Source organism: Leptopilina boulardi, unplaced genomic scaffold, assembly GCF_019393585.1.
Source record: "Leptopilina boulardi isolate dan_hultmark-lab unplaced genomic scaffold, ZJU_Lbou_2.1 LbouV2_341, whole genome shotgun sequence".
Classification (NCBI taxonomy): domain Eukaryota; kingdom Metazoa; phylum Arthropoda; class Insecta; order Hymenoptera; family Figitidae; genus Leptopilina; species Leptopilina boulardi.
In genome coordinates this window covers 3,669,325-3,695,384 of record NW_026137909.1, presented here as the reverse complement: position 1 = coordinate 3,695,384, position 26,060 = coordinate 3,669,325, and the positions used below count along the sequence as shown (strand labels likewise).

The 26,060-nt window shown below is 29.6% G+C and overlaps 4 protein-coding genes across 4 annotated transcripts in view; 1 reads left to right on the top strand and 3 right to left on the bottom strand.

Moving 5' to 3' along the window:
- Positions 1-26,060, bottom strand: part of LOC127285775 (chymotrypsin-1-like) — a 164,320-nt gene that overhangs the window by 127,915 nt on the left and 10,345 nt on the right. The window lies entirely within an intron of this gene.
- Positions 11,648-13,075, bottom strand: LOC127285771 (uncharacterized). Its single transcript, XM_051311948.1, has 2 exons — positions 12,642-13,075; positions 11,648-12,471 (listed from the first exon to the last, which is right to left on the bottom strand). The coding sequence occupies exons 1-2, from the start codon at positions 12,964-12,966 to the stop codon at positions 11,978-11,980; spliced, it is 819 nt and encodes a 272-aa protein (XP_051167905.1). The 5' UTR covers positions 12,967-13,075; the 3' UTR covers positions 11,648-11,977.
- On the bottom strand, positions 14,786-17,340 carry LOC127285779 (dipeptidyl-peptidase 7-like). The gene is made up of 6 exons (XM_051311959.1): positions 17,278-17,340; positions 17,126-17,212; positions 16,791-16,892; positions 16,560-16,658; positions 16,217-16,315; positions 14,786-15,098 (listed from the first exon to the last, which is right to left on the bottom strand). The coding sequence occupies exons 1-6, from the start codon at positions 17,278-17,280 to the stop codon at positions 15,021-15,023; spliced, it is 468 nt and encodes a 155-aa protein (XP_051167916.1). The 5' UTR covers positions 17,281-17,340; the 3' UTR covers positions 14,786-15,020.
- The window catches only part of LOC127285765 (carbonic anhydrase-related protein 10), a 175,906-nt gene continuing 171,565 nt past the window's right edge, over positions 21,720-26,060 (top strand). Inside the window, exon 1 of the mRNA XM_051311942.1 lies at positions 21,720-22,466. Coding sequence (XP_051167899.1) covers positions 22,412-22,466 — 55 coding nt within the window. The 5' untranslated portion in view covers positions 21,720-22,411. The remainder of the gene's footprint in view (positions 22,467-26,060) is intronic.

Here is a 26,060-nt window from a genome sequence, read left to right as displayed (position 1 = left end):
ATCAAGAAAGATCAACATTTGGAAACGTTTTGCTGGCGAGCTATAAATTTTATATTTTTCACTGAATGCATGATCTGTCGTAAAAAATCTCGTAGTCCCAATACATTTCCATTTTGAGAAGAGGGAGAGGGCTTTTACGTGTATGCATCGAATATTTCCAGCCGCGCAATTGGTATCGAGTATTTTGTGCTCCACAAGATCTTCTATATACATGCATACCTAGTTTTTCATATGACAGAAAATTCTATCAGCGTCTTTAAATAAGCCAGATTTCAATTTTAAAATTAAATCCATAGGTTTCGAAGCATCACAGTGAATTAGATTAAAAATTGTGGTTTTTAGCAATTTCAATTCAGATCTTTTTTCTTGTTCGGAATGGAATATATTCTCGTAAGAAAATTTGTCGCGCGTTGCTTTTGTAACTTGAATGTCGAGTAGGTTACGTATTATAGTCATAGTAAAGATAAGGTGGTTTAGAAATTGTAGGATATGAGAAAGAGAGAGAGGGAGGGAGGTAGAGAAAAGTAGATGTAAGCGGATCACGATCTTCTCATGCATGGAGGGGAATGTCGTTCCAGGTTCGTGTCGACTACCAAGTGGCAGGTGTGTGAGAGGTCAAAGGATCCCAATAATGTACTAGAAATTGCTTGATCATGATCCAGACAAGGCATCGCGTCCATCGTCTAAGTGAGAAGCTTATGTAAAATTTGGATTTACATTATGATTGGAAATGTAGAAAACATGTATTAAGGAAACATTTACTAATCGCTGCAGGAAAATTGTCATTTTCAAATTTCGCCCAAATAGCACTATATTTTGCAGGAAGCTAAAGGGATACCAACCAAGTTATGGGGTTACACCAAAGTAGAATTTTCAAAAAAGCGAAAATTTTTTTTGGCTTAAAAGATTCTTTGAACTTTCTAGAATAAGGGACAGCTACTTCAAACCGAATATCTGTGGTAAGTTGTTAACTGCTCTTCGTTTCCACATAATACCTTTAAATTCAACTTCGAACTTTTTTAAGGGGGGAACACCAGTTGTAATTTTCGAAAAATCGATTTTTTTTGTGAATTTTCTTAAAGTATACATATTTAGAAATGTGTCTGTAAATTTCAAAGTTGATCCGGTGAAAAATAAATGAGATATACAGAACACTGCAGCGGCGCGTCCCGTGGCTTCATACAAGGTGGCCAGCCATACCTGACCCTAACGACAGATGGCAGCAAATTGGCATTTTAGAATCGGTAACCACTGCGGAAGAGTTATTATATGGTCCAGGAATCGATGACTCTTTGTAACTTGGAAACAAAATTTCTTCTGAACAAAAAAAAGTAAGTTGAAACTTTGAATGCGTTTTTCTCAAAATGACATTTTCCAAGTCGGTGACCACGATTACTCGAATACCATTAAACCGATTTATTTAAAATTTAGTGTGCTTCATTTACACATATAAGTCTAGTTCGTGATCGAAGGATTTTTTTTTATGCAAAACTTTTTTTTATATAGCTGAAAATCGATCGAATTTTTTAACGGCAATCATACTTTTGACTTTGACAGGTCGCCATTTTGTCAAATTTTTTTTTTTTAAATCCTTCGATCACGAACTAGATAATCTTATAATAAATGTAAATCAATTTCATTTTTGTATTTCAGACGAAGTATACTTGCAGAATGCTGGTCACCGCAATTCGCCTTTTTTCTTAAGGCGCCACTTCAATTGCTCATATCTCCAAAAGTTTTTGTTAAAAAAAATTTTTTTTTCTTTTAAATTACAGCTTTTTACATGTACTTTTAACTAAAAAATAGTATTCATTAAAAAGATTCATTGTTCTTTTGGAAAATATTCTTGTAAAAAGCATTATTTGTTGAGTTACAACTGGTGTTCCCCCCTTAAGTCAAAAGTTAAATTTTCTTGTAAATTCTGAGAGTACTAAAAATTACATAATACCCAATGTCAATTTTGTTTTAGCCTATAATGGGTTAAAAAATAAATTCCAACAAAATTAGAATATAAAAAAAAATTAATCTCTAGAGATACTTATATTAGAGGAACTTGGCGAGAACATTTTTTAAAAGTGTTTTCTGAATATAAAAACTTGCATATTTTCACAACCCATTATTGTTTCATTATATAGTTTAAAGTATTTATATCTATATAAAAAGAGTCACGGCAAGTTTTTATATTAATGTCCCTCGAGGCTAATTATTTTTATTTATTGGTTATGTTTAGATAGTTTGGAGTGAAAATATATAAAGTGGATCAAATTCTGAAAACAAGCTATTAAATAATGTTTTTGTTACATCGAAAAAATTCCGTTAAAACTAATTTTTGATTTTTTTCCAAAATAATTAATGACATAATTAAAAGGCAACTTTTAATCAAGGTAAAACTATCTTATCTCTTATAATTTTTAGCATTACATATAATGCAGGAATCTTTTCCTTAGGTTCCAGAGAATTACAGGCGCTAAGGAAAAAAAATTATGAAGTAATAGACTTATTTAAATATAATTACAATGCATTAGCAATATTAATTACTGATAAAGTATTCGTATTCAATTAATTATAGTCTTCTTTGAAGATTGACGAATTTTTGCCAACGAAATTTTGACCGCAAAAATGTAAATTTCAATGAAGCTTTGTTAAGTTTATTTAAATTTTTCATAATTTTAAAAACCAATGTGATATTTAAATTAATGTAGCATTTATCACAGAGAAACTATTATGGAGCTGTACGTCTGACTATAACTAGTTAAAATCCCTGGGAAGCTAATGCATTTGTACTCTGGTAAGGAGGCGGCTCTGATATTGACTGAAACTACTGCCAGGCATATCTCTTTCTGAATGTGATGCAGAATGCTAAGAAGCATACTATTATGTAGAAAACAATTTTTAACAGTTTGATATTTGATATAATATTGTTCTGTTTTTTTTAACTCAAATATATCATTTATATAAGATTTCGAAGTATAAATATATTTGTTTAATTAGTTATAAGTAATTTTTTGCTAAAAAATAAATAAGAATTAATAAAATTATAGAACTAAATGGAACTTCTTTTTATGAATCTTTCATAAACCATAAAATTTTGTTAAAACTGTGTAGGTTAGGATAAATTGATTTTTGTGGTATTTAATCTTAATTAAATTGTAATTTTTGCAAAATAATTTTTTTTCTTTTTTCAACATGTGTCTTTGATTCTTTATATATTTATAATCTTTCCATTTCAACAACTACTTCCACTTTTTCTAATTTCCACTCCTACTTCTACTTCAACTTTTTTTCATTTTCAATTATACTTCCAGGTCCGCTCCTATACTTTTTCTACTTTTTATTTCCACTTTCATTTCCTTTTTTTCTAATTTTCATTCCCATTTCCATTTCTACTTCCATTTTTTCTCATTTCCACTCCCACTTCCATTTTCACTTCCACTTTTTATAATTTTCACTTCCACTTCCACTTTTTCTTATTCTACTCCCACTTCTATTTCTACTTCCACTTTTCCTAATTTCCCGTCCCCCTTCTATTACCATTTCCACTTTTTCTAATTTTCATTCCCACTTCTTTTTCCACTTCCACTTTTTCTAATTTTTATTCACGCTTCTATTTTTTCTCATTTTCATTCCCACTTCCATTTGTACATCCATTTTTTCTAATATTAATTTCCACTTCCATTTGTACATCCATTTTTTCTATTATTCATTCCCACTTTAATTTCCACTTCCAGTTGGAAGTGAGATGAGATATGAGAAAAAGTGGAAGTGGGAATGAAAATTAGAAAAACTGTAAACGGAAGTGAGAGTGAAAATGAGAAAAAGTGGAAGTTGGAATGAAAATTAGAAAAAACGGAAATGAAAGTGGGAATGGAAATGAGAAAAAGTAGAAGTGGAAATATGAATAAAAATTTAAAAAGTGGAAATGGTAGTAGAAGGGGAGGGGAAATTAATAAAAATGGAAATGGAAGTAGGAGTAAAAATTAGTAAAGTGGAAATGATTGTGGAAGCGGAAATGAGAAAAACTGAAATTGGAAATGGAAGTATGAATAAAAATTAGAAAAGTGGAAATGGTAGTGTAGAAGGGGAATGAAAATTAGGAAAAGTGGAAAAGGAAATTGCAGTAAAAATAAAAATTAATAAAATGGAAATGGATGTGGGAGCGGAAATGAAGGGGTAATAGAAAGAGGAGGGGAAATAGGAAAAGTGGAAATGGGTACAAAAATCAGTAAAATGGAAGTGGAAATGGGAGTGACAATGGAAGTATGAGTGGAAATGAGAAAAAGTGAAAATGCAAATTGAAGTGGGAGTGGAAATGAGAAAACGTGAAAGTGGAAATGTAAGTATGAATAAAGATTAGAAAAGTGAAAATGGTAGTAGAAGGTAGAGGAGAAATTAGGAAAAGTGAAAATGGTAATAGAAGGGGGAGGGGAAATTAGAATAAGTGGAAGTAGAAAAGGACGTGGAAGTGAAATATGAAAAAGTAGAAATGGAAGTGGATGTGGAAATTAGAAAAAGTGGAAGTGGAAAAGGAACTAGAAATTGGAAAAAGTGGAAATGGGAGTAGGAAAAATAAATTACAAATGTGGAAGTGGAAAAGAAAGTGGAAGTGAAATATGAAAAAGTAGAAATGGAAGTGGATGTGGAAATTAGAAAAAGTGGAAGTGGAAAAGGAACTAGAAATTGGAAAAAGTGGAAATGGGAGTAGGAAAAATAAATTACAAATGTGGAAGTGGAAAAGAAAGTGGAAGTGAAATATGAAAAAGTAGAAATGGAAGTGGATGTGGAAATTAGAAAAAGTGGAAGTGGAAAAGGAACTAGAAATTGGAAAAAGTGGAAATGAAAGTAGGAATAATAAATTACAAATGTGGAAGTGGAAAAGAAAGTGGGAATGATAATTAGAAAAAATGAAAATAGAAGTAGAAGGATAAATAAAAATTAGAAAAGTGGAAATGGTAGTAGAAAGAAGAGGGGAAATTAATAAAAGTGGAAATGGAAGTAGGAGTAAAAATTAGTAAAGTGGAAATGATTGTGGGAGTGGAAATGAGAAAAACTGAAATTGGAAATGGAAGTATGAATAAAAATTAGAAAAGTGAAAATGGTAGTGTAGAAGGGGGATGAAAATTTGGTAAAGTGGAAAAGGAAATTGCAGTAAAAATAAAAATTAATAAAGTGGAAATGGATGAGGGAGCGGAAATAAAGGGGTAATAGAAAGGGAAGGGGAAATAGGAAAAGTGGAAATGGGTACAATAATCAGTAAAATGGAAGTGGAAATGGGAGTGAAAATGGAAGTATGAGTGGAAATGACAAAAAGTGGAAATGCAAATTGAAGTGGGTGTGGAAATAAGAAAACGTGAAAGTGGAAATGTAAGTATGAATAAAGATTAGAAAAGTGGAAATGGTAGTAGAAGGTAAAGGAGAAATTAGGAAAAGTGAAAATGGTAATAGAAGGGGGAGGGGAAATTAGAATAAGTGGAAGTAGAAAAGGAAGTGAAATATGAAAAAGTAGAAATGAAAGTGGAAATGGAAGTGGGTGTGGAAATTAGAAAAAGTGGAAGTGGAAATGGGAGTAGAAATTGGAAAAAGTGGAAATGGAAGTAGGAACAAAAATTAGAAAAATTGAAGGTGGAAATGAAATTACATAATCAACCCCCTGTGTTATCAGTCTAAAACTTTCACACGATATTTCAAAGTTATTGTACATTCGAAATATGCAAAAAAAAATCGATTTTTTGAAATCGTCACATAGAAATAGTGCCCTTAAAATTAGCTGTAATAGCAATAAGTTAGGTATAATAGCCCTTTTTTTCTCCATGCAAAATATGATGCGAGTGACACGGAAGGATTTTTAAACCTGTTTACGCAATTTTATTCTTTCGCGTGTTCTCGTTTAAAATAATCCTCTGTATTTTTAATTCTCGTGGGCTACACACGTACATGTAATAGACGCTGTTGTGTATACAATGTCCCGCAGGCAATGACAGAATGCTTGTGAGGGTAATCCTTACAAATGTGAAGAGGAACACGCAAACATAGAAAGGGAGAGTGTGTGTGTGTATGTGAGAGAGTGAGAGCCGCAGAGGATATGAAACATCCGGTAACAGGAAAGCTGCTAAAATGTTGTCGCCATTCTGCACGGCTCGACCCACTCTTTTCTCCAAGATTATTCTTCCCGGGGGTGTGATAGGGGTAAAGCGTCGACTCAACACACGTGTGCGCGCCTCTATTTTCTGCAAAGTCGTTGCTTTTTTCATGGCGATGAAGGACCTCTCTGGATAAATTGGCCGTGTCGATTGGATTACAAAACGTTTTATGTTTCTTCATATTTTCAGATTATGGCACATAAATAAAAGTTGGTCTACTTTTGTTTTCTGATTTTCAATATTGTTTCTTTTTTTTTCATTATCCCTTCGCGAATCAAATGGAACTTATTTTAAATTACTTACCCTTTTGAAAGATAAATTAAATTAAAATCACCTAAATAGTTGTTCCATTCAATTCACTTCTTTTGTATTTGCTGAAATTGATGGGTATTAAATTGCTAATTTTTTTTTTGAAAATAGAAACAAAGTGGATTGAAACAATTCAAATTTTTATGCTTCCTTTTAGTGAAATAGTGGAAAATTATTTAATGTTCAAAAATATTTGAAAGTGATTTGTCAAATAATTCTTCTAATTGACTAAATCTTTAATATTTGATCAATCTTACACAGGGGTGTCAACGAAATCTTTTTGCAGTAAAAATGGATTACCTCAAAGAAAATTGATCGGTATCATCTTGAAGCAATTACGGTTTCAAAAAAAAACACCCATAGACGAACAAAAAGTGCCTCTTGAAACTTTGTGATCACATCTATAACGAGCAAGACGTATCGTATCGGCTTTGATCATCAATCGCAAAGCTTCCTGTTTCATTTTGATTCGATTTTATTTCACCCGCATACTTCTGTGTGATACCTCCTCTGCACTGGAGTCTCTTTTGCCCCCAAGTTGAATTTTCTGCCTCAACGAAAGCAAATCGCAAAAAAAGGTTAAAAATCGTTAAAGCACAGCTTCAAAGTATTAAATGTGTACTTGTTATTAACTATACGCCCCCTGAGGGAGGGAAATTTTAAATTCATTCATATTTCAATTCAATAATTTTTTTTTTTATGATTTTTAAAGGAAATTTTTTGCATCGAGTATATATGGATTTTTATCTAGTTATCTCAGCACGTAGACAGGGAAAGTATGTTAATTTTTTATACAAACTAACTTCATTGAAGACTAATTCGAATGACGACAGGAGAAAGCTATGGATGAGAACTCGAAGGGAAAGGGGGGTTAGGTCTACTGTCCGGATAGTCAGGAAACTTTTCACTTAGTCTGCCATGTCGCAGACTCTTGTGCTACTAGAGGGCGCGGGAACCACTACTACTTAAGCCCTGTGATGGTAACGACCTAAATTACTTTACCCCAACCTTGCTATGGCATTATCACGTTATTGTTAAAACTACGGCGTCGATTACTTAGTTAAAAGAATTTCCAACCCCACGCTGCGCGCCAAGTTGAACACAAAAATAGAACTTGCCAACTTCACTTTTAGCAGAAGCACATCACAGAGATATTCTGTCTCTCAAACTTTTATCAAATGCTACACATCAGACTTCTGATGACATTTATGCATTCGGAACAAAAGTAATTGACTTTTTTTTTCCTTCATACAATGAAAAATTGACATTTTTTTAAATTCAATTTTTTTAACTCTATCGTTATAATAATGCCCAATTTAATTTTATTAACATTTTTTAAATCTGTGAAACTCCTTATATAAAACTACACCAACTCAAACATTCTAAATTGAATTAGTGAAAATGTTCCCGGGAAATTCCATTAAATTTCTCGAGAGTTGACTCCAAAGGAATTTCCTAGAAAAAATTACCGCAAACTTGTTAAACACTTTTGGAAAACATTGCAGGTGCCCGGTTAATTGTCTAACGGCTGAACAGTAGACGATAGCAAATTTAAAGATAAAAAAATTTTATTCTTTAAAAATGTTCATTATGTGTTTTAACGTTGATTTAGTTTATTATTGATTTTTATTTTAAATTATTTATTATTACATTTTCAAGACAATCAGCGTTGTCTACACTTTTTAATTATTAATTTTGCCAAGACGCCAAGTTATTTTATGGAAAATAACTAAAAAAAAAAAGTTAAATAATCCGACAGTAATTTTTTTTAATTCTAATTAGGAAAAACTAAAACCAGCACAGGAATTCCATTGTTACTTTACAGCAACAGTAGATCACGTAGAGGGGGGGATAAGGATAAACACCATTAATTTTGACAAGATTTTTAACAATAACACTATTTATTAATATTCACTTCAAATTTTAGAAAAAGTTAAATGATGGCAGAAAGCCGAAAGACAAGATTTATATTTTATTTATTCAATTATACTTTAATAATAATGAGATCGATTCTAAAAGGAACGACTCCTAATTAATTTATTGGGACTCACCGTCCACTTGACGACGACGCCTCGTCTCATTTTTATAATTTTAATTATTTTACACGAAAAAGAATAGAACAAAACTTGACTCTACGAACACCAGGATGAGAATGAGTGTAATATGGCTGACGAGTCAAACTCGAAAGCGTCGCTAAACAGCGGCCTCTCTTCTCGGTGTCATTGAGATGAATTAATATTCAATAATATAATACCCGCGACCGGTAATCGATACGCAGTCGCCGGTAACGCAGATCCCTACACTATCCGATGTAAAATTGATTGATGCGAGAAGTCTATAGGAAATTTACTGCCAGTATTGATTTGACAGATCGTCAACAAAACAGCAATTTCGTATTACTAGTGTTCTTGAATATTCAGGACTCTTATCCAAATATATACACCACCAAGCTCTTCCCTTGATGACTTCTAATTTCAATGATAGATAGTGATGTCCTCAATGTCTTTATGACCCGGCGAGAATACTCAAAACCCTCGCGAGAGTTTTCATAACAGAACGAAAGGACAAATCAGGATTGAATTTATTTATTACAAGTCGACTATTAATCTAACGACTTTGGCAAGTTGGTTTGTTAATACGTGGATTTATTATTTAAACAAAATGAAGTGAGTATCATAAGAGAACAATTTTTATAATATATAACATTTTACAGCCAGTGTGGCTGGATTCCCACCCTGGTGTCGTTTATTTACAAAATTTATTTAAATTATATACTTTTACAATTTACAATTTCTAGAATAAACTCGTACATTTTGTTGACATTTTTCTTAGTTTTCGCATTAAGTAATTCTAATACACTCTCATTAGTGTTTATTAACAATTTTTTCCTGATGTCGTTAAAAACTGAACATTCCAGGAGGAAGTGATTCAAATTTGCCACATGTGAACGAAAACATAGATTGCAGTTTTCGTTTGTTTGATAGAAGAATCTCTTGTTATTTGTTATAATTTTTCCCGGTCCAACGTAATTGCAGAGTAAACATGGAGACTGCGAGATTGTACAACTCTTTCTCTGTCCTCGGCTACCCGTTTTTCAATACAAGTTTTTATTATTTTGGTTTTTTGGTTACTTATATTAGATGGTGAAAAATGGAGGGTTGGATCAATTACTTTAATAATATTTTCTGTTTGAGAAAACCAGTTACATTTATTATTAGCGGTAGTTGTGTTAGATAAATCTATCAGTTGGTTAAAGCAAATTTTACGACATCTGGCAGGCTCCATACTCTGCAATTTCTCCATCCAATTACAAATCCGTCTAATCACAACACTAGATAAGGGAGGGGCACCTATTTCGACACTCACTGCATACTTCGGGCAATACAAGGGAAGTGAGAGAAGTCTTTTGTAGAATGTGGTCTGTATTGAATCAATTTCTGCTAAAAGACGCACTCCCCAAACTTCTATCCCGTACATTAGTACACTGTTGACTAGAGAGGTCAGTAATTTTTCTTTAACGTCCCAGTTATTAACATGAGTACTGTATAACAGTTTTAAAAGTGCATTCAGTGCAGTTTCAGCCGATTGTTTGGTTATTTCCAATTGAGCCCGAAATACTCCTGATCCCGAGAAGTGCACCCCCAAATAACAAAATGATTTGACAATTTGTATTTTTTCTTTCTCACAATAAAAAGTGTTATAACAAAATTTATTTAAATTTACTATTTTTAAGTCATTTGTACGCGACAAAATGCACCGTTACAGTGTAAATGGAAAACGTCTAAAAGAGATGCAAAATGAATGTTTTAAACGCTAAAAATTTTCCGCCCCAGAAGATGATCAAATTTTTTGAAGCTACATTTCTAGCCTTGAACATTGGCGATTTAATCTCTTTAGCTGTACCAACTATTGATCACGGACCTTTAGACTTTAATAATATTCTTGGTGTCATAACTGACCTCAAAAATAGCGTATATTAAATTGCACAGTAGTGCCAAATTGAAATTAGCCCAAGAAGTGAAAGTTGTTAATTGGGATTTTTCGTCTTATAGTTGGCTACACTAGACCATAGTGAAACTAAATTTAGTCATAATAGGCCCCTAAATTCATTATAGCAGTGCTGGTGTCAGTTCAAACATAGCGTTCGTGAAAGTCGTTGTTTGTACGTTTAAATTAGAAAAGAAGAGACCAAAAATTTTGTAAAAGTCGTCAGTTATGTAGAATTATAATAGAATTTGTTCCTATTAGTAAGTATAAAGTTATAATATTAATGAAAAAAATATTAGAAAAAAATACATTATGTGATTGTAAATCAAAAAACTAGAAAAAATTTGTCGTTTAAAAGTGAAAAACTAAAATGTTCCACGTTGTTCCGTCCAGAGTTGCCAATGACCCTACCTAAACGCTACTGCGCTTGCGCTACAACAACTCTCTTATAGGTCGAAAAAAGCGCGCTTATATAAAATGCTTAATAATAAGAAAACGTTAATAAAGCAAAATAAAAATATTTTCACTATTGAATTTATTTTTTTTTGTAAATTATATTACTTTTTAATAAAAAAAATTTATTTCCTTAATGTACTGAAGAATAATAATAATTTTAATAATAATAATATTCATAATTTTATTATATTTATATCATTATTCTCATTATTTTTTTATAAAATATATAATCTATTATTATTATCATCAATTTAATATTTATTAATTAATTATGTAATATATTATTTATTTTTGTTATTATTATTATTAAATTATTATTAATTAATTATATATGAAATATACATATATATTTTTAGAAAAATTCAGCGAAATTTGTTTGTACTTTTTTATGAGGAAAATTTGAATTGGTAAAAAAAGTACAAAAAAATTTCGATTCATTTTTTTGAAATATATAGATGTAATACATTCATAGTTAATTAATAATAATTTATTGAAAATAATGATAATAATAATAAATAATATATTAATTAATTAATAAATATTATATTGATGATAATAATAATAGATTATATATTTTATAAAAAAATAATGACAATAATGATATAAATATAATAAAATTATGAATATTATTATTATTAAAATTATTATTATTCTTCAGTACATTAAGGAAATAAATTTTTTTTATTAAAAAGTAATATAATTTACAAAAAAAAATAAATTCAATAGTGAAAATATTTTTATTTTGCTTTATTAACGTTTTCTTATTATTAAGCATTTTATATAAGCGCGCTTTTTTCGACCTATAAGAGAGTTGTTGTAGCGCAAGCGCAGTAGCGTTTAGGTAGGGTCATTGGCAACTCTGGTTCCGTCTTAAAACGGAAGTAACGCACGTTGTTTTCCTGATCTTTTTGGAAATATTTCCTTTTAAATATTTAGAAAAAATGTTTTTCCTCCTGATTTCGGAAAAATTTCCTCTTCTTTTATCGGAAATAATTCCCAAATTTTTTACAGTATACTGTGCTAGTTCAAAAAATGAATAAACTGGGCATAAAGTGTATTAACCTAATTTGGGTACGCTGCACAGTGGTCTATTTCAAAGGGGATTTATACGAACCACAATCAGTAACAATTACACCTTCTGGGTAACATAGTTTTTTGGCTGTTAGCACCTTTTCATACGCAGGGTATATATCTACATTTCTTTGCTTCGCTCCCAATCTCATTTCATGGACATATGCATCTTTAGTCATCCCGCTGTTCAAAATAGAAGCTAATGCTTCTTCCGGAGTGTACGGTGTAATTAACTTTGCAGGCTTGGACGCACTGGTACTACAAGAAACTTCGACGGTTTCAGATTCTGATTTTTCTATACACTGTCCTAAGAGCTGAGCTGAAGACTTTAATCCTTTGTTGTACAGAGTGGTTTTAGTCGCAGCAATAAGTTCCTCTAAGGATGTATTAGCTCGTAGTTTTTCTGTTCTTCTTCTTTTTGTTCTAGAACTACATTCGGAAAATATTTTTTGTGAACGTCCGGATCCACCAACATTCTGCAAATCTTTTTCAGCATTCGAGGTTGAAGCTTCTGAAATAATTCCAACATAAACAAAATCTTTAGTCGCTTCTACTCAGAAAATGAATTAAAATACAATTTATAATTATGCATGGGAATAAGGTAACAAAAGAATTGTATGTACTTTAAAAATTGTCGATCATAAAAAACACTATATAAAAAATGAATGCTGAAAAATATACCGGAAAAACTTGGTAGATTGAACGTCAAATCAAGCCAATCAGCGTGTTTTGAAAGAAAATTAGAGTTAGTGCGATTAATCCCTTTCCTGTTCCATTTAAACGCTAAGTGAGAGCAAAAAGTAGCAATTTTCAATTTCAGTTTTTCTTCAAAAAAATCGTTGGTTATAGTCAAGTTCGCCGCAAGTATTTGCTTGTTTATATAAAGGAGAAGGCATTGTGAAGATGCTTTAGAAGAAGCAGTTAATGAAATGGATTGCGTTCGCAGTTCATCATACAAATCACGGTTTTTTAAAACTAATTCTGCCATAATACTGGAAAAATACATTAATGATTATAAAAAATTACACAAACTAATAAACTTGAGGATATTATTATACTCACCCTTTTCGCTATATTCCTAAAAGTTGACGAAAACATGCACAGTACTTTTATTTTTAAGTATAGTTGATTAGGAGATATTCACAAAGATTCAGTACGTTGACTGTTAATAAAGACAAGAGACAAAATCTATATTATTTTGATTTAAATATACTCTTTACGAAATTTTAGTTTTTTTCTTTTTTCTTAGAGATTACTCACTTACGTATTTTTCAATAATATTTATTTTACGTGAAAATTAATTTAAAACATAAATATTTATTTAATACTTAAATTAACTAAACAATTAAATTAATATTTATTATAAATATATTGCATAGTCACACTATAAAACATATTTGAGGAAATATTTTGTATAAGATTACTTACTATTTTCTTTTTTGCATCAACAAGCCACGACAAGTTACTGCATGTTGCGTCGCACCTATTTGTTTGCACTAATATGTCGCGCGCCAGTCGATTTAAAGACGGATATTTCAAAAACTGGCAAAAACTGGCAAAAATCTTTTATGTCCTCCGAAAGTTTACGTCTTCATGAATATTTTCTAGTAAATAATATCTCGGCACAGGTCGGCATGCTTAACTTATAGTATTTTCAATTTTGTAATATACAAACACTGTAAATACTTACCTTCATTGGTGCTTTTTTAATACTAGGATTAAAAATTGAGAGATATTTATTACAATACCTAACAAGTAGTAAAACGAACTGTTGAATTAATTTAAACATTATTAAAATAATAACATTTAAAAGGTTACTAGCTGCGAATAATTAAACATGTGCGTTTTACGACAAAATCAAATATTCGCGAAACAGACAAGGTTGAAGCTATGTTACAGCAATAAAAAATTTTTTTAATAGATGAAATATTCTGAATCAAACAAAATAGATATCATGAAGCATAAAACCACAAAAAAAAAATTTTGAATACTTCGGATTTCTGACTTTTGGCCAGCTAAAGTCGGCTCTCAGACCACTGTGCGCTGTATTCAATGGCGTTAGCCCTTTTTTAAGATCGGGTAAAATTTTGAAAATAATTGCCATTTTATTGTTTTTGTTTTTGGACTTAAAACACCTTACTTAAGGGTTTTTGAGGTCGGTTTTTATGAACTCAGAGTCAGTTTTTCAAAATTCACAATGGCGGATCCAATATGGCAGACTTTTTTCAAAAATCGTTTGTATTCGCTTGAAACATTCTACTCGGAGGTTTTCGGGGTCGATGATTTCGAATCCAGTGTCAATTTTTCAAAATTCAAAAAGGCAGATCTAATATGGCGTACTTCTTTTAAAAAATTGTTTTGATTCCATTGCTTTATGAAGCTCTCGTAAACATTTCAAAATATGTTAATTGGTCTTCTAAAAGGAACAAAAAGGTTCAAAAAAGAAATATTCTCTTTTTAGCGATTCTGACAAGAAAAACACGCAGTTTTGGAATCCTTCAATAAGTTTCAAGATTTTAAAAAATATGGTAATTGAATTTCTTACAAAACATCGAATTCACTTGAAACTCGTTACTTGTTAGTTTTTTGGGGGTCGTTCACGCCAGATTTGTAATTTTCGACTCAGAAAACCTCTGAGTAATGAATTTCAATTGAAATACTTGAAATTGGATTCGCTATTTTGAATTTCGAAAAACTGACCTCGGATTTGTTATCAGCGTCCCTAAAAACTCCCGAGTAACGATTTTCAAGGCGATTACTTTACTTTTAGACTAATATCCGGGTTATTTTGATATTTTTTGATAAAATTAACTATTACATTGTAATTGATTTTATAAACATTAATTATTATTTATTAACAATTCTTTTTTTTGGAAATACATTCATTTGTTTCTAAATAATTGTTTATTTATAAACAATCATTTATTTACAAACATATTTATTTATTTAATTAAAAATAATATAAAAAATTATTTATTTATTGTTAAATAAGTCACGGTACCGTGACATTACCTTTGACTCGTTTTGTCCAAAGAATATCGAATTGAAAAATTTAGATTCTCATTCAAATCTTCTTCTACATGTTTTGCTTTCTTCATTGCATCGGAGAATGCCACAACATTGTTTGCTATTCGTACACTAAAAATTGAAAAAAGTAATTTTTTTTTTATTAGAAATCTTATTATTCTAATTTTTTTAAAATAAAATTTCACTATTGTAAAATTATATTTAAAAATTTTTGTTTTTGATAAAAGAATTAATAATTATCAGTTACTTTAATTTAATTATAAATATTATATGTTGTAATCAAAGTCATGAAAATGGTTAGAATAAGATTAGAATTAAAAAGGGGAAACCACATTAAAGAGTTCATAAAATCGAATTGTTTTTGCATAAATAGTCAGCTTATGTATTTAAAAGTATGCAGAAAAAAGTTTTTTTTAGTGCGAAATTCGATGTTCTCTTTGTGCTACAGACAATGAATGAATCTCGCTTCAAGTAGCGAAGCAGGTTGGTAACGGCGTCGCTGAGGAAGTCCCTTTGTGATTTTATGATTTGACTTATGAAGAAGAGGAAGAATTAATGTATGGTGCTGGAATAGCAGATTAAAATGTAAGCACTTTAAAGTTATTGACTGATTTCCAAAAAAGATTGCAAATTGTTCATTATTAAATTTATTACTAAATGAACTAAACTTCAGAAAAAAAATTTAATACCATAATTTTTTATCGAAAAGATGCAAAATAATAGGTCAACATTCAAAAATTAACTTAAAAGTAGTATGAATTCAATACTTTCACTTAAAAGTTAGTTCAATTAATAATAAAGTATGTATAAAATGTGAATAACTTTCATTTTTTGCTTTTAGATCAAAGTGGACTCCACCTTACACAGCAATCATAAACTTAGACGGTGCAGCTCCAGGTTTAATGGCTGATAATTTGGAATGTTTTTAATAAAAATGCTTAAAAAAATTATGAGACACAGATAAATACAAATCTACAAATCAGCTTGTACAAAAACATGCTCGAACATTTTTTCACATATTTCAGGAATTACAAAACATTTTTAAAGTTTTCAAAATTTTAACACAATCTTTAAGTTTTTAGTTTTAATTTGATTTTTTGAAACTTAAAAAATGTTTTGTAGTTTGTGTTTTTGTATAAAGAAATTCCGAAAAACAGTTAAAAAAACAGCGTCCTAATGTGGTTTCCCCCCTTAAGTATAATTTAATTTTACAAAGAAATTATTATTACCCCTTGATTTTCTCCAGTGCAATTTTCTGTTGTTTTTTCACATCTTTTACGTCTTTCATTGCATTTATAATTTAAACAACATTCACGATCAGTACGACACTTGAAATTAGATATTAAAAGTTTTTAAATTAGATTGTTAAAAACATTGTTAGAGACAAAGTTTGTCATTGTTAATTGAAAAATTAATTTCATTAAACTTTTTATATAAAAAAAATAATTAAATTATAAATTAAATTGGCATATTATTTGCAATTATTGATAATATGATAAAATGATTCTATTATTATCTTTAAAATTATTTTTGCAATTTAAATTATGTATAATCGAATTAAAATTTTATTACTTGTTGTCCATCTCGAAGGCAATTTCTTCTTTCACATCTAGCATTATTATTCAAATTGCATCGGAGAAATGAACAGCATTGTGCATCATTGATGAGACACTTAAAATTAGAGATTAAATGATTTTCAAAATTGGTTTTTGAAAATATAAAATTATTCGAAGCAATGTTGATATTTAATTAAACTTTTTTTAAGCTGTAAAAATTAATATTTTTAGAAACAGATGATATTACCATTTGTCCTTCAAGCGCACAATATAAATCTCTGTTTATTAGACACACTTCTTCCCTTGTATTACACTGGAGTATTCCACAACATTGTCGATCGTTTAAACACTTAAAATTAGAAATTAAATTATTTTTTTTAAATTACTTTTTCTGGAAAATAAAAAAGTTTTAGTAGTAAAATTTTTTAAAATAATTTTTTTTAATTTTTACTTTCTTATAACTAGGAGTTTTTTTACGAATTACAGAATATAACGTGGATCTAATAATGTTACTTTACCTTTTAAAAATTTGTTATGCTACTAATAATATTATTACAAATAATAATAATTAATAAAATTTACCCATCCTCCTTCTCTTGAACAGCGTTGACCATTGACGTCTAAGATGAAAAGTCCAATGAAAAAAATTAGAGGAGTGTAAAACTTCATCTAGATTGAAAATAATTTTATTTTATTCAATTTTATAAATTTTCAATAGAATAAAGTAATTTTACCATTTTTTTATACTTGTTCGTCTTCTTCAAGTAAAAATTTAAAATTAACCTTTTATGAAAAAATCTCTTACAATTTATATACTCACAAAAAAGTTGACGATTATTATTTATATCATTGTTTAAATAAAGAAAATATTTTCCTGTTTAAAAAATGGATTGTTTTTTTATTTTTTTTCCGTTTTGGAATTCTTTTTCTTTACTAAGCTAGTGTCAATATACTTTATTTACTTTATTATTGTTTTGAAATTATTTTTATCTTTATTAATTTTTTATCGTACATATTTATTTCATTGTAAGAACTTTTTTTTAGAAAAAAAAATGTTTTAAAACGGCATGAAAAATTATAATATTTATGCAAAACAATTTTATGAAATATGCAAATTATTTATTTAAAAATGTTGAATGTTCTCAATTATTATTATTACAAGACAATCAAACAATTATAAAATCTATTTCATAAGATTTGGTAAGGTTACATTATTTTATGTTGTGGTGGAGTTTCCAAATTTTCTTCGTGAGTTTTGATGATTCGGTATTCTATTGATTTTTTACGACCGCTCGTAAAAGTTCTTTATTGATGGATGTCATAGTTGAAACTTAAACTTTTAACTTCCGTATATATTAGAACTGTATTTTAACACATGAACTCCGTACGTATAATTTTTGGGACTGCCTTCGTAGTGAAAGGTTTCCCTTTATATAGTTATATTTTCCAACGTATTTCTCGCGGCGGTACCACCTTGCCTCTTTGGGTTAGATTTAAAATCGGTACCTCACAGACACAAAAAGTGTTTATTGCTTTCTTCTATGTGTTGGTGGACTCTGTATGTTGATTTCCTTGTTTGTAGATCTTCTTTCATAATTCCAAATATCAAGAACATTACAACTATAAGAAATATTATAATTTTATATATTGATCATTTTTAAATATATTTTAACATTAATTATGATTATTTCGTTATTAACATTATTATTTATTTATACATTTAATATTTATAAACAATTGATTTACTCATAAATAATCATTTATTCATAAATATATTAGTTTATTTATAAATTTAATCATCCATTCATAAAAATATATTTGTTTATTCATAAATAATTGTTTATTTACAAATATTTGTTTATTTAAAAACAATTATTTCCTTACAAATGTATTTGTAAAAAAATTAATTTTACATAAATATTATTTATTTATAAAAAAATGTTACGGTGACGTGACATTAGCTTCACTATGGTCTAATGTATCCCAAGTGTAAGACGAAAAATCCCGATTAACAACTTTCACTTTTTGGGCTAATATCTGCGTTTTTTGATTTAGCCCCATTGTGAAAGGGGATTATTGTTACTTATTAACCATTTTTAATATTTTTGTTGTGATTTAATCTGTTGGGAGAGAGAATTTTCTCTGTCAATAAGGTTGAAAACAAAATTGCGTTTTTCATTTAAAGGGTAGTTTGATAAAAAGTTTAAATGTCTACAGGACAATGTTGGTTTTTGATACGAAATGTTTATCAAACGATTATCTTTTCTTATCAAATCTAAAAAGTTAATTTTTTTTGTCAGTTTTTAGTTCGTGAATAAATAGAAGTTTTTTTATTGGTAATTTTTGAAATTCTTCTACAACTGTTTCGACGAAATCTTTATGAATACAAAGAATAGTGTCATCTACAAAAATGTATTTTACAATTATATTTTTCTCACAAGGAACTAAAACAACTTTCTTTCAAATCTTTTATACAAATATCCACGAAAATAGGGGATATGGGAGATCCCATGAATTTGATGATAAAAATTCCCTCCGAATTGGAAAAAAGTATTGCGTTACACATTTGTTAATAAAGCACTGACTTTAAGAGAAAGCCAGACATAATTCAGAATATTATAATTTATTTTTAAGGTCAAGACTATTATATTATTAAGGGGTTACACCACTGTAGGAGGCTAAAATTTAACGTTTTTTTGCTATTTTTTTCATGGAAGGAGAAATAGGAAGATAATTAAATTGAAGGATATTGCTAGGCATATTTTTATGTTTGTAAAAATATTTTTATTATTTAAAAATCAGGAAAAGAAGCAGGCGCAAATCGCCTACATCTAGAGTATTGCTTTTTAAATTCAGATTATAAGTTATTTCCCTCATAACAAAAGGATATCCCTAGGATATCCATAGGATATCCATATCAATGGTCGATATCCTAGAATGGTCCCCAGGATATCTTGGGATATTCCTAGGATATCCAAACCGCCGGTCTATGGGACATCCATTGGACATCTACAGGATATCCCTATGACATCCACAAAATATCTATTGGATATTATATCGCAGGATATCCATGGGATATCGTCAGGATATCCGTGGGATATTATAGGATATTCGTTATTTGCGGGGAAGAATTTATATTGTTTAAAGCCAATTTATTTTCTGACAATATTAAGCATATGAATAATGGAATGAATCACGAATGAGAAAAAAATTAGTTAATAATTTTTCAAATTAAACAACTTTCTCAAAAAACAAGTTGCTTTTTATTTTATTTATATAAAATTTAATTCACAGAATATTCTCACTCGTAGTCTCATAATGACTTTAAAAACAGTATCCTGAGAATATCTTCTTGACATTCAGAAGATATACTGAGAATATCCTGAAAATATCTGTGGGATATCCTGACGATATCTATGGGATATCCTGATAATATCTGTGGGATATCCTGATGATATCTGTGGGATATCCTGACGATGTCTATGGGATATCTGGAGGACATTTATGAAAGTCTATAGAGATATCCAGAAGATATCCTGTGGACATCCTAAGATATCCATGGGATATCCAAACCGCCGCTTCTTTGGATATCCTTAAGAGATCCTTTTGATATCCATAGGACATCCCTAGGATATCTGCGGGATATTATCAATATATCGCAAGATATCTTGTGTTATTAGGGTTGTAATTGTTTTCATGGAAACGGTTGCTATGGAAACGGTTACCATGGCAACCATACGAGTATACGACGGACTGACGGACGCCAAAGCGAAACTATAAGGCTTTCGGCTCTGAGCCACGAAACCCTAAAAAAGTTACAAAATGGCGGAGTTATGGCCGTTCTTCGAAAATGGTTTTTATTGAAGTGGTTCAACTGCATGCAGCACAAAGGTTGCAATAGTTAATCTGGAACAAAATAATTTTTTTTTCTTCATACATAGCTACTTAAATACGTGGCCAATTTGGAAAATATTCATTTTTGTTAAATTGGCGAGCCTTTGAAATTACAAGTCGATTTTTCGACCAAAAAATCGATACATTTTCGTATCTAAAATATAGAAATTTTATCATATATCGAAAATCGGCCACGTATTTCTTTGAGGAATGTTGTTTTAAAAATTTGACAAAAATTTGTATTGAAAAAAAAAAGGAAAATTGATTGAGTTATACTGCGCGCAGATTTGAAAAATCGTGTTTCAAGAAAAACGCGTTTAAAGTTTTGACATGTGTTTAATGCATGAAAAAATAATAAATTTAAGTACTACAAATTTTTTACCATTAGTCTACTATTCCAGGACCATATTATGTTGACCATCTAATGACATCTTTTAGTGAATTAAAAAAGTTCAAAGTTAAATTGAAAAGTATTATGTGGACCATGTTTGGAGCAGCTAGAACGGTTTGGGAAGGAATGCGAAACAAGGAAAAAATTTTTCTATCTATATTAAAACCTTTTGTCCCTTATTCTCGAAAGTTGAAAGATTTTTTTAAGCCAAATTTTTTTTTTTTTGAAAATTCTACCCCTTAACATGTGAAGGAGTGGGAATAATGTTAAGTTTAGCGCGAGTATATGACTTTTTGTTCTGTAATCAACAAAACCAGAGACAGAGTTTAGGATTTAGTGGTGTAGTAATTATTGTTTTTTTTTTTTTTTTTTTTCATAAAACTCGAAGTGAGATATGCACAAGGAATGAAAATTCATAAAAAATGTAAGTAATTAGCTCCATGAGAAATTCCTTTAACAGTGTTTGGTTTAAAGGATCTTCTTCGTAAATCTGAGGTTTTAGAGGCTGATGAGGGGTTTTTGGGAGAATACGAGAGCGTCTAGAGTCGAAAGGGTGGTCGTTGGTCGGTTGAAATCGCGACTTATGGCGCCTGTTTCCGTTGTACTAATTTGGAGAGAGCTTGCTAACGAGCCTTTTGAGGTCGTAAGTTTAGCCGTTGCGGCCGCGGTCTGTGGAGTAGCCGCCCGCAAGCCCGGTCCGAGTGCCGATGTACCTTTTCTCATTCTATCCTCCTTACTCCCCGTTACCTCCACCTCCTGCAGAAGGAACATATATATATATATACTTTTCAGGAAAAAGTATATACTGCGCGTACAGTCGACACGAAACTCGAGTCTGCGCGACCCCTTCATACAATTTGAGTGGGGATCCTGAAAACGTGCTCGACTCACGCTCTTTTGAAACTTAGTGCGCGCCACAAGCTCGCCGGATTCGAATGTTCCTCTAAAATTTCCGAGCTTTCGTGGCCAAAAACCTCGTGTGTACAAAATAGTTTTCAATTTTCATTTCAAATTATCAAAAAAAGAATTTAATTCTTTTTTTTCCCCGAAGAAAGATTGCAAACAAAAAGAAACAAATCTCCCTGGAATTATAATGACAGGAAGAGCTCAAAGTGTGAACTAAACCGTCAAGTGGGAGTGGGGAAAAGTCATTGGACTTTGTTGGGGGGCCGGGGAAAAGTTTTCACTTTGCAGAAGAAAAGGAGAAAAAAAAAGAAGTTAACTGTTCTCTAGTGAATGATAAATATATCAAGTACCGCGGGAGATTGATCTCTTCCGCTTGGGAAACCGATAATCACCTCATTGAGTTATCTGATCGAATCCCTCTGGCTTTTCGAATCTTGAGAAGGAGAAAAGAATCTCTTGGAATAAAAAAAAAAGGGGGGAAAACTTCTTTTTAACCGAGAGATGCCAATTAGAAGTCGATCTTTAATTTCCTTAGAACAAAGTTGATATAATTGTGATCTGTTGATATACGGAGACTAATTTGACATTTTCAAGGTGGGACGAATGAAAAAAATGAACTGACAGTTGTTTTTTTTTTTCTAGAAGTGAGCAAGAAACGGAGTTTAGGGACTTTGAAAATGAGCGGGAGTTCAGTGCTGCTGTGCATGTTTGCACTTCTTGCGATGATCCAAGGTAAGTTATGGAACTTCTTCTTCTTCTTCTTGTCAAAAAATTAAATCTACTGGAATTTTTTCTTAATAACAAAAAGAAGATGAAATCCGTATGTTTGGTAGATCAAATAAAATTTATTATTGCCCGTTAGTATGTAATATGTGACTCATAAATAAAGTTATTGTCCATAAAAAGAACAGCCATTACAACGCAAAAAAAAAATGAGGGGAAATGCACTGAATATAATAAAAAAAAAAAAGTATGAAAATTTTCTTCTTAAGCTTCTTGCGCATCACAGGTCATAAGTCAAGTGTCAGAAAATCAGAAGCGGAACATTCTAACGCAGTAATGTCTTTTTTATGCATTTGACACTATGATACTTCTAACAAGAAATCCTTTTGGATAATAAAAGCACAGGCGATAAAAAGAAAAGAAAAAAAAAAAACTCCTCCAAACTACTGTTGCCTTTGATGCAATTCAAAAGCTTCCTGAGAACAACGCGGATTGGTTACACAAATTGTTTTCCCTTTTCTCTCTTTAAAAAAAAATGTTTTCTTTTTTTTAAAAAAAAGTACTTCAAAGAGTAGGTGCTTTTTTAAATATCATTAATTTCAACTTCTCTCCCGTGATGATTGTTAATAATTTAAATAAGATACCTGAAAACAGAAATTAAAAATTGAGATTTTAAATATTTTTAGAATTTCCCTAATATTAGCGATATAGAATCATAGAATCATTTGAAAATAATCAACTTTACAAAAAAAAAAATGAGAAAACCATAAAAATAATAATTGATTTTTTTATTATTAAAAAATTATACTACCTAGTCACGTTTGCATATATATATAATCAATTATTGCAGCTTTATAAGTTTTAAATCGAATATTGAATGAATCAATTGGGTTTAAAAAAAGAAAATTCAGTATGCTTTTCGTGAATTAGAGCAGAACAACTGAAAACAATTTTTGGTATACTCTAATAAAAATATGAACAATATCTGCTACTGATATATGCTAAAAATAATATTCTGTTATTCTAAAAAGTATATTTTTAAAACGAAAATTATGTCAATCGATTACGGATTAATCATTCTAAAAATGTGTTTTAAGTATATATATACTAAAATTCACAAAAGATTTTTTTTTTATCCTTACAAAAAATTAACTATTAGTTACTTAATTTGTAAAAAATTATTGTCAATAAAATTATGATATGAAAATTATTAATTATAATTGTTAATTAATAAATTAATTCTTTACAGAAAATTAACAAAGATTAAACAAAATTATCATACATAAATTTGTATGCAAATTTAAAATCACCGGCAATAAATAATTCTAGGTTAAAATTGATTATCGAAAAAAAAAATTGTTTCAAGTTTTAAAAAAAGGTGATTTTTTTTATTTTTAAATATACTTTTTAAAACTTTTTTATCTTTTTTTTTGAATTTACAAAAAATATAAAGATTGAAATCATATATAAAAACTTTGATTTGATGATAGAAATAATTAATCTTCCATTTATAGAAAATTTTTCATAATTTTCTATATTTTTGTAAATGAAAAAACATAATGTGCCATTTAACCTAAATAAAGAATGTAAGTTACGATCTTCAAGTTTGGTTACGACAGAAAAAGTTGAGGAAAGAAAAAACTAAAATTGTTACAACGCTTTAATGGCTTGTATATATGACGTTGGGGAAATCGAAAAATCCACTTTCGATCAACTAAAAATCACAAAAAAAAACATTAATATTTACTTTTTTTTCGCAATCGAAATCCAGTTTTTGACAATTTCCTACGACGTAAAAATTAATTTCCGATGTCAAAATGCACCAAAACCACAAATATGCTCCAATGCAAACACTCGAAAATAACGGTTCAAAATTTTAAATTACACTTGAATGAACAATTTTAGTCCAATAACTTACTTTTTTGTTTCTATGTTCTTTTTTTTGCACTGTTAATTAGTTTCATTTTTGTTATTTTATTCCCCTAGTTGTCCCCATTTACCCCAAAATTTTGAAAATTTTATAAAATTTAGGGTAAATGGGGACAGCATAGTTTCTAAGAAAGTTTTAAGAAAAAAGTTTCCTTAAGTATATTACTGTATTAAGGGATGAAAAAACTTGAAAAAAATTTGTAGTTTCGCCCAGTCGAAAATCGTAAGTTTCCCTGAAGGGTTCACATGGCCTTCAGGTAACTGTTATGAAGGTTTCAAAAGCTTCATGGCAACTATTTATACATTAGACCTAAAATTCTGTGATATTTGCTTTCTGACTTCTTAACCGGAAGCTTTTTCTACAGCTTGTTGAATATCTGTGGACAGCTTCTAGCAAAAGGTCTACCAGTTTGCTTGGTGAATGCTTTCCTAATGCCTGGTTTAATGTGTAAGAAAGCAATTCTATTTGCTTTTCACAAGTTGCAAATTAATATGAAATTTAATTACCTTTTTTACACTTCCTGAAAACTAGAATAATTTCATTAAATTAAACTAAATCGAAAAATTATAAAAATTCTATAGTAATTTGTAAATCCGTTTTATACAATTAATAATTATTCTTTATATATTATATAAAAATTACTTTTCAAAGAAAACGTTTATTTTTAAACACTTAAATTATATACGAAAAAGATTATATATAACTTGAGCAAAATTTGGGGTTAGGAATACGAACACGGTGAAAACCTTTTATATTGAATAATGAATACAATTTCTTAAAAAAAAGACAAAATATTTAATATTAAAAAAAAAAGATTATTATTTTTATACTTGATATTTATGAATATTTTTTATAAATAATATATTCTTTATTCTTTTAGAATTTCATAATTTATGAAAATGAATTTAACAGCGTATTTTTATTTACAAATTTTGGTTGACAACAATGTACTAAAAGTTAAAATACCGAGTCTGACGTAAATAATTTTTCTTTAATTCTTCAATATTTAAATATAATAATCTAATACATAATATTTTTACGAGATAAATAAAGATGGAAAGAAAGGTTAAATTTAATTTTTGATCATTGTCATTTTTCCGCTGTTTCCTGAAACATCCATGACGCTTCATTTAATTTTCGCCACCTGAACGCTTTCTTTTTATATATGCAAAATCCTGCAACTCTTTGATAACTCTCTCAAAGCTACTTGAATGCTTTGTTTAAAACGTACAAAATTTGTTATTTTCAAGCTTTCCGTGGAAGCGAAAAATCGGCCATAACAGGCTTCCTGAAAGTTTTCTATAGCTAGTTATCTACTGTCTCACAATTCTCTAATGGTTATCTCAATACTTCAAAACAACTTTTTGTTCAGCTTAACATAGCGTAGGATTTTCGACTGGGCGCATTTGAAAAAAAACAGACTTAAAAAACCATTCCAAATTTTTTTCTTATTCCTTATGACTTCCATAACAGAAATTCACTTGAATTTTTGATTTTTGTTAATTTGGTTAATAATGACAAGCTGTCCCTATTTACCCCAAAAAACTTGAAAACTCAGGGTAAATGGGGACAGCTTGTCATTATTAAAACCAAATTGACAAAAATCAAAAATTGTGAATTTCTGTTATGGGAGTTATAAGGAATAAGAAAAAAATTTGGTATGATTTTTAAGT

Excerpts from the sequence above, each read along its gene's own strand:
- LOC127285771 (XM_051311948.1), bottom strand. The coding sequence starts at position 12,966 with ATGTATTTTTCCAGTATTATGGCAGAATTAGTTTTAAAAAACCGTGAT. Across the intron at positions 12,472-12,641 it reads CAATCTACCAAGTTTTTCCG|AAGCTTCAACCTCGAATGCT; the intron begins GTATATTTTTCA and ends GAATTATTTCAG.
- LOC127285779 (XM_051311959.1), bottom strand. Across the intron at positions 16,893-17,125 it reads GTTCAAGAGAAGGAGGATGG|TGTTTAAACGATCGACAATG; the intron begins GTAAATTTTATT and ends TCTAATTTTAAG. Across the intron at positions 15,099-16,216 it reads GCACTGGAGAAAATCAAGGG|TGTACGAATAGCAAACAATG; the intron begins GTAATAATAATT and ends TTCAATTTTTAG.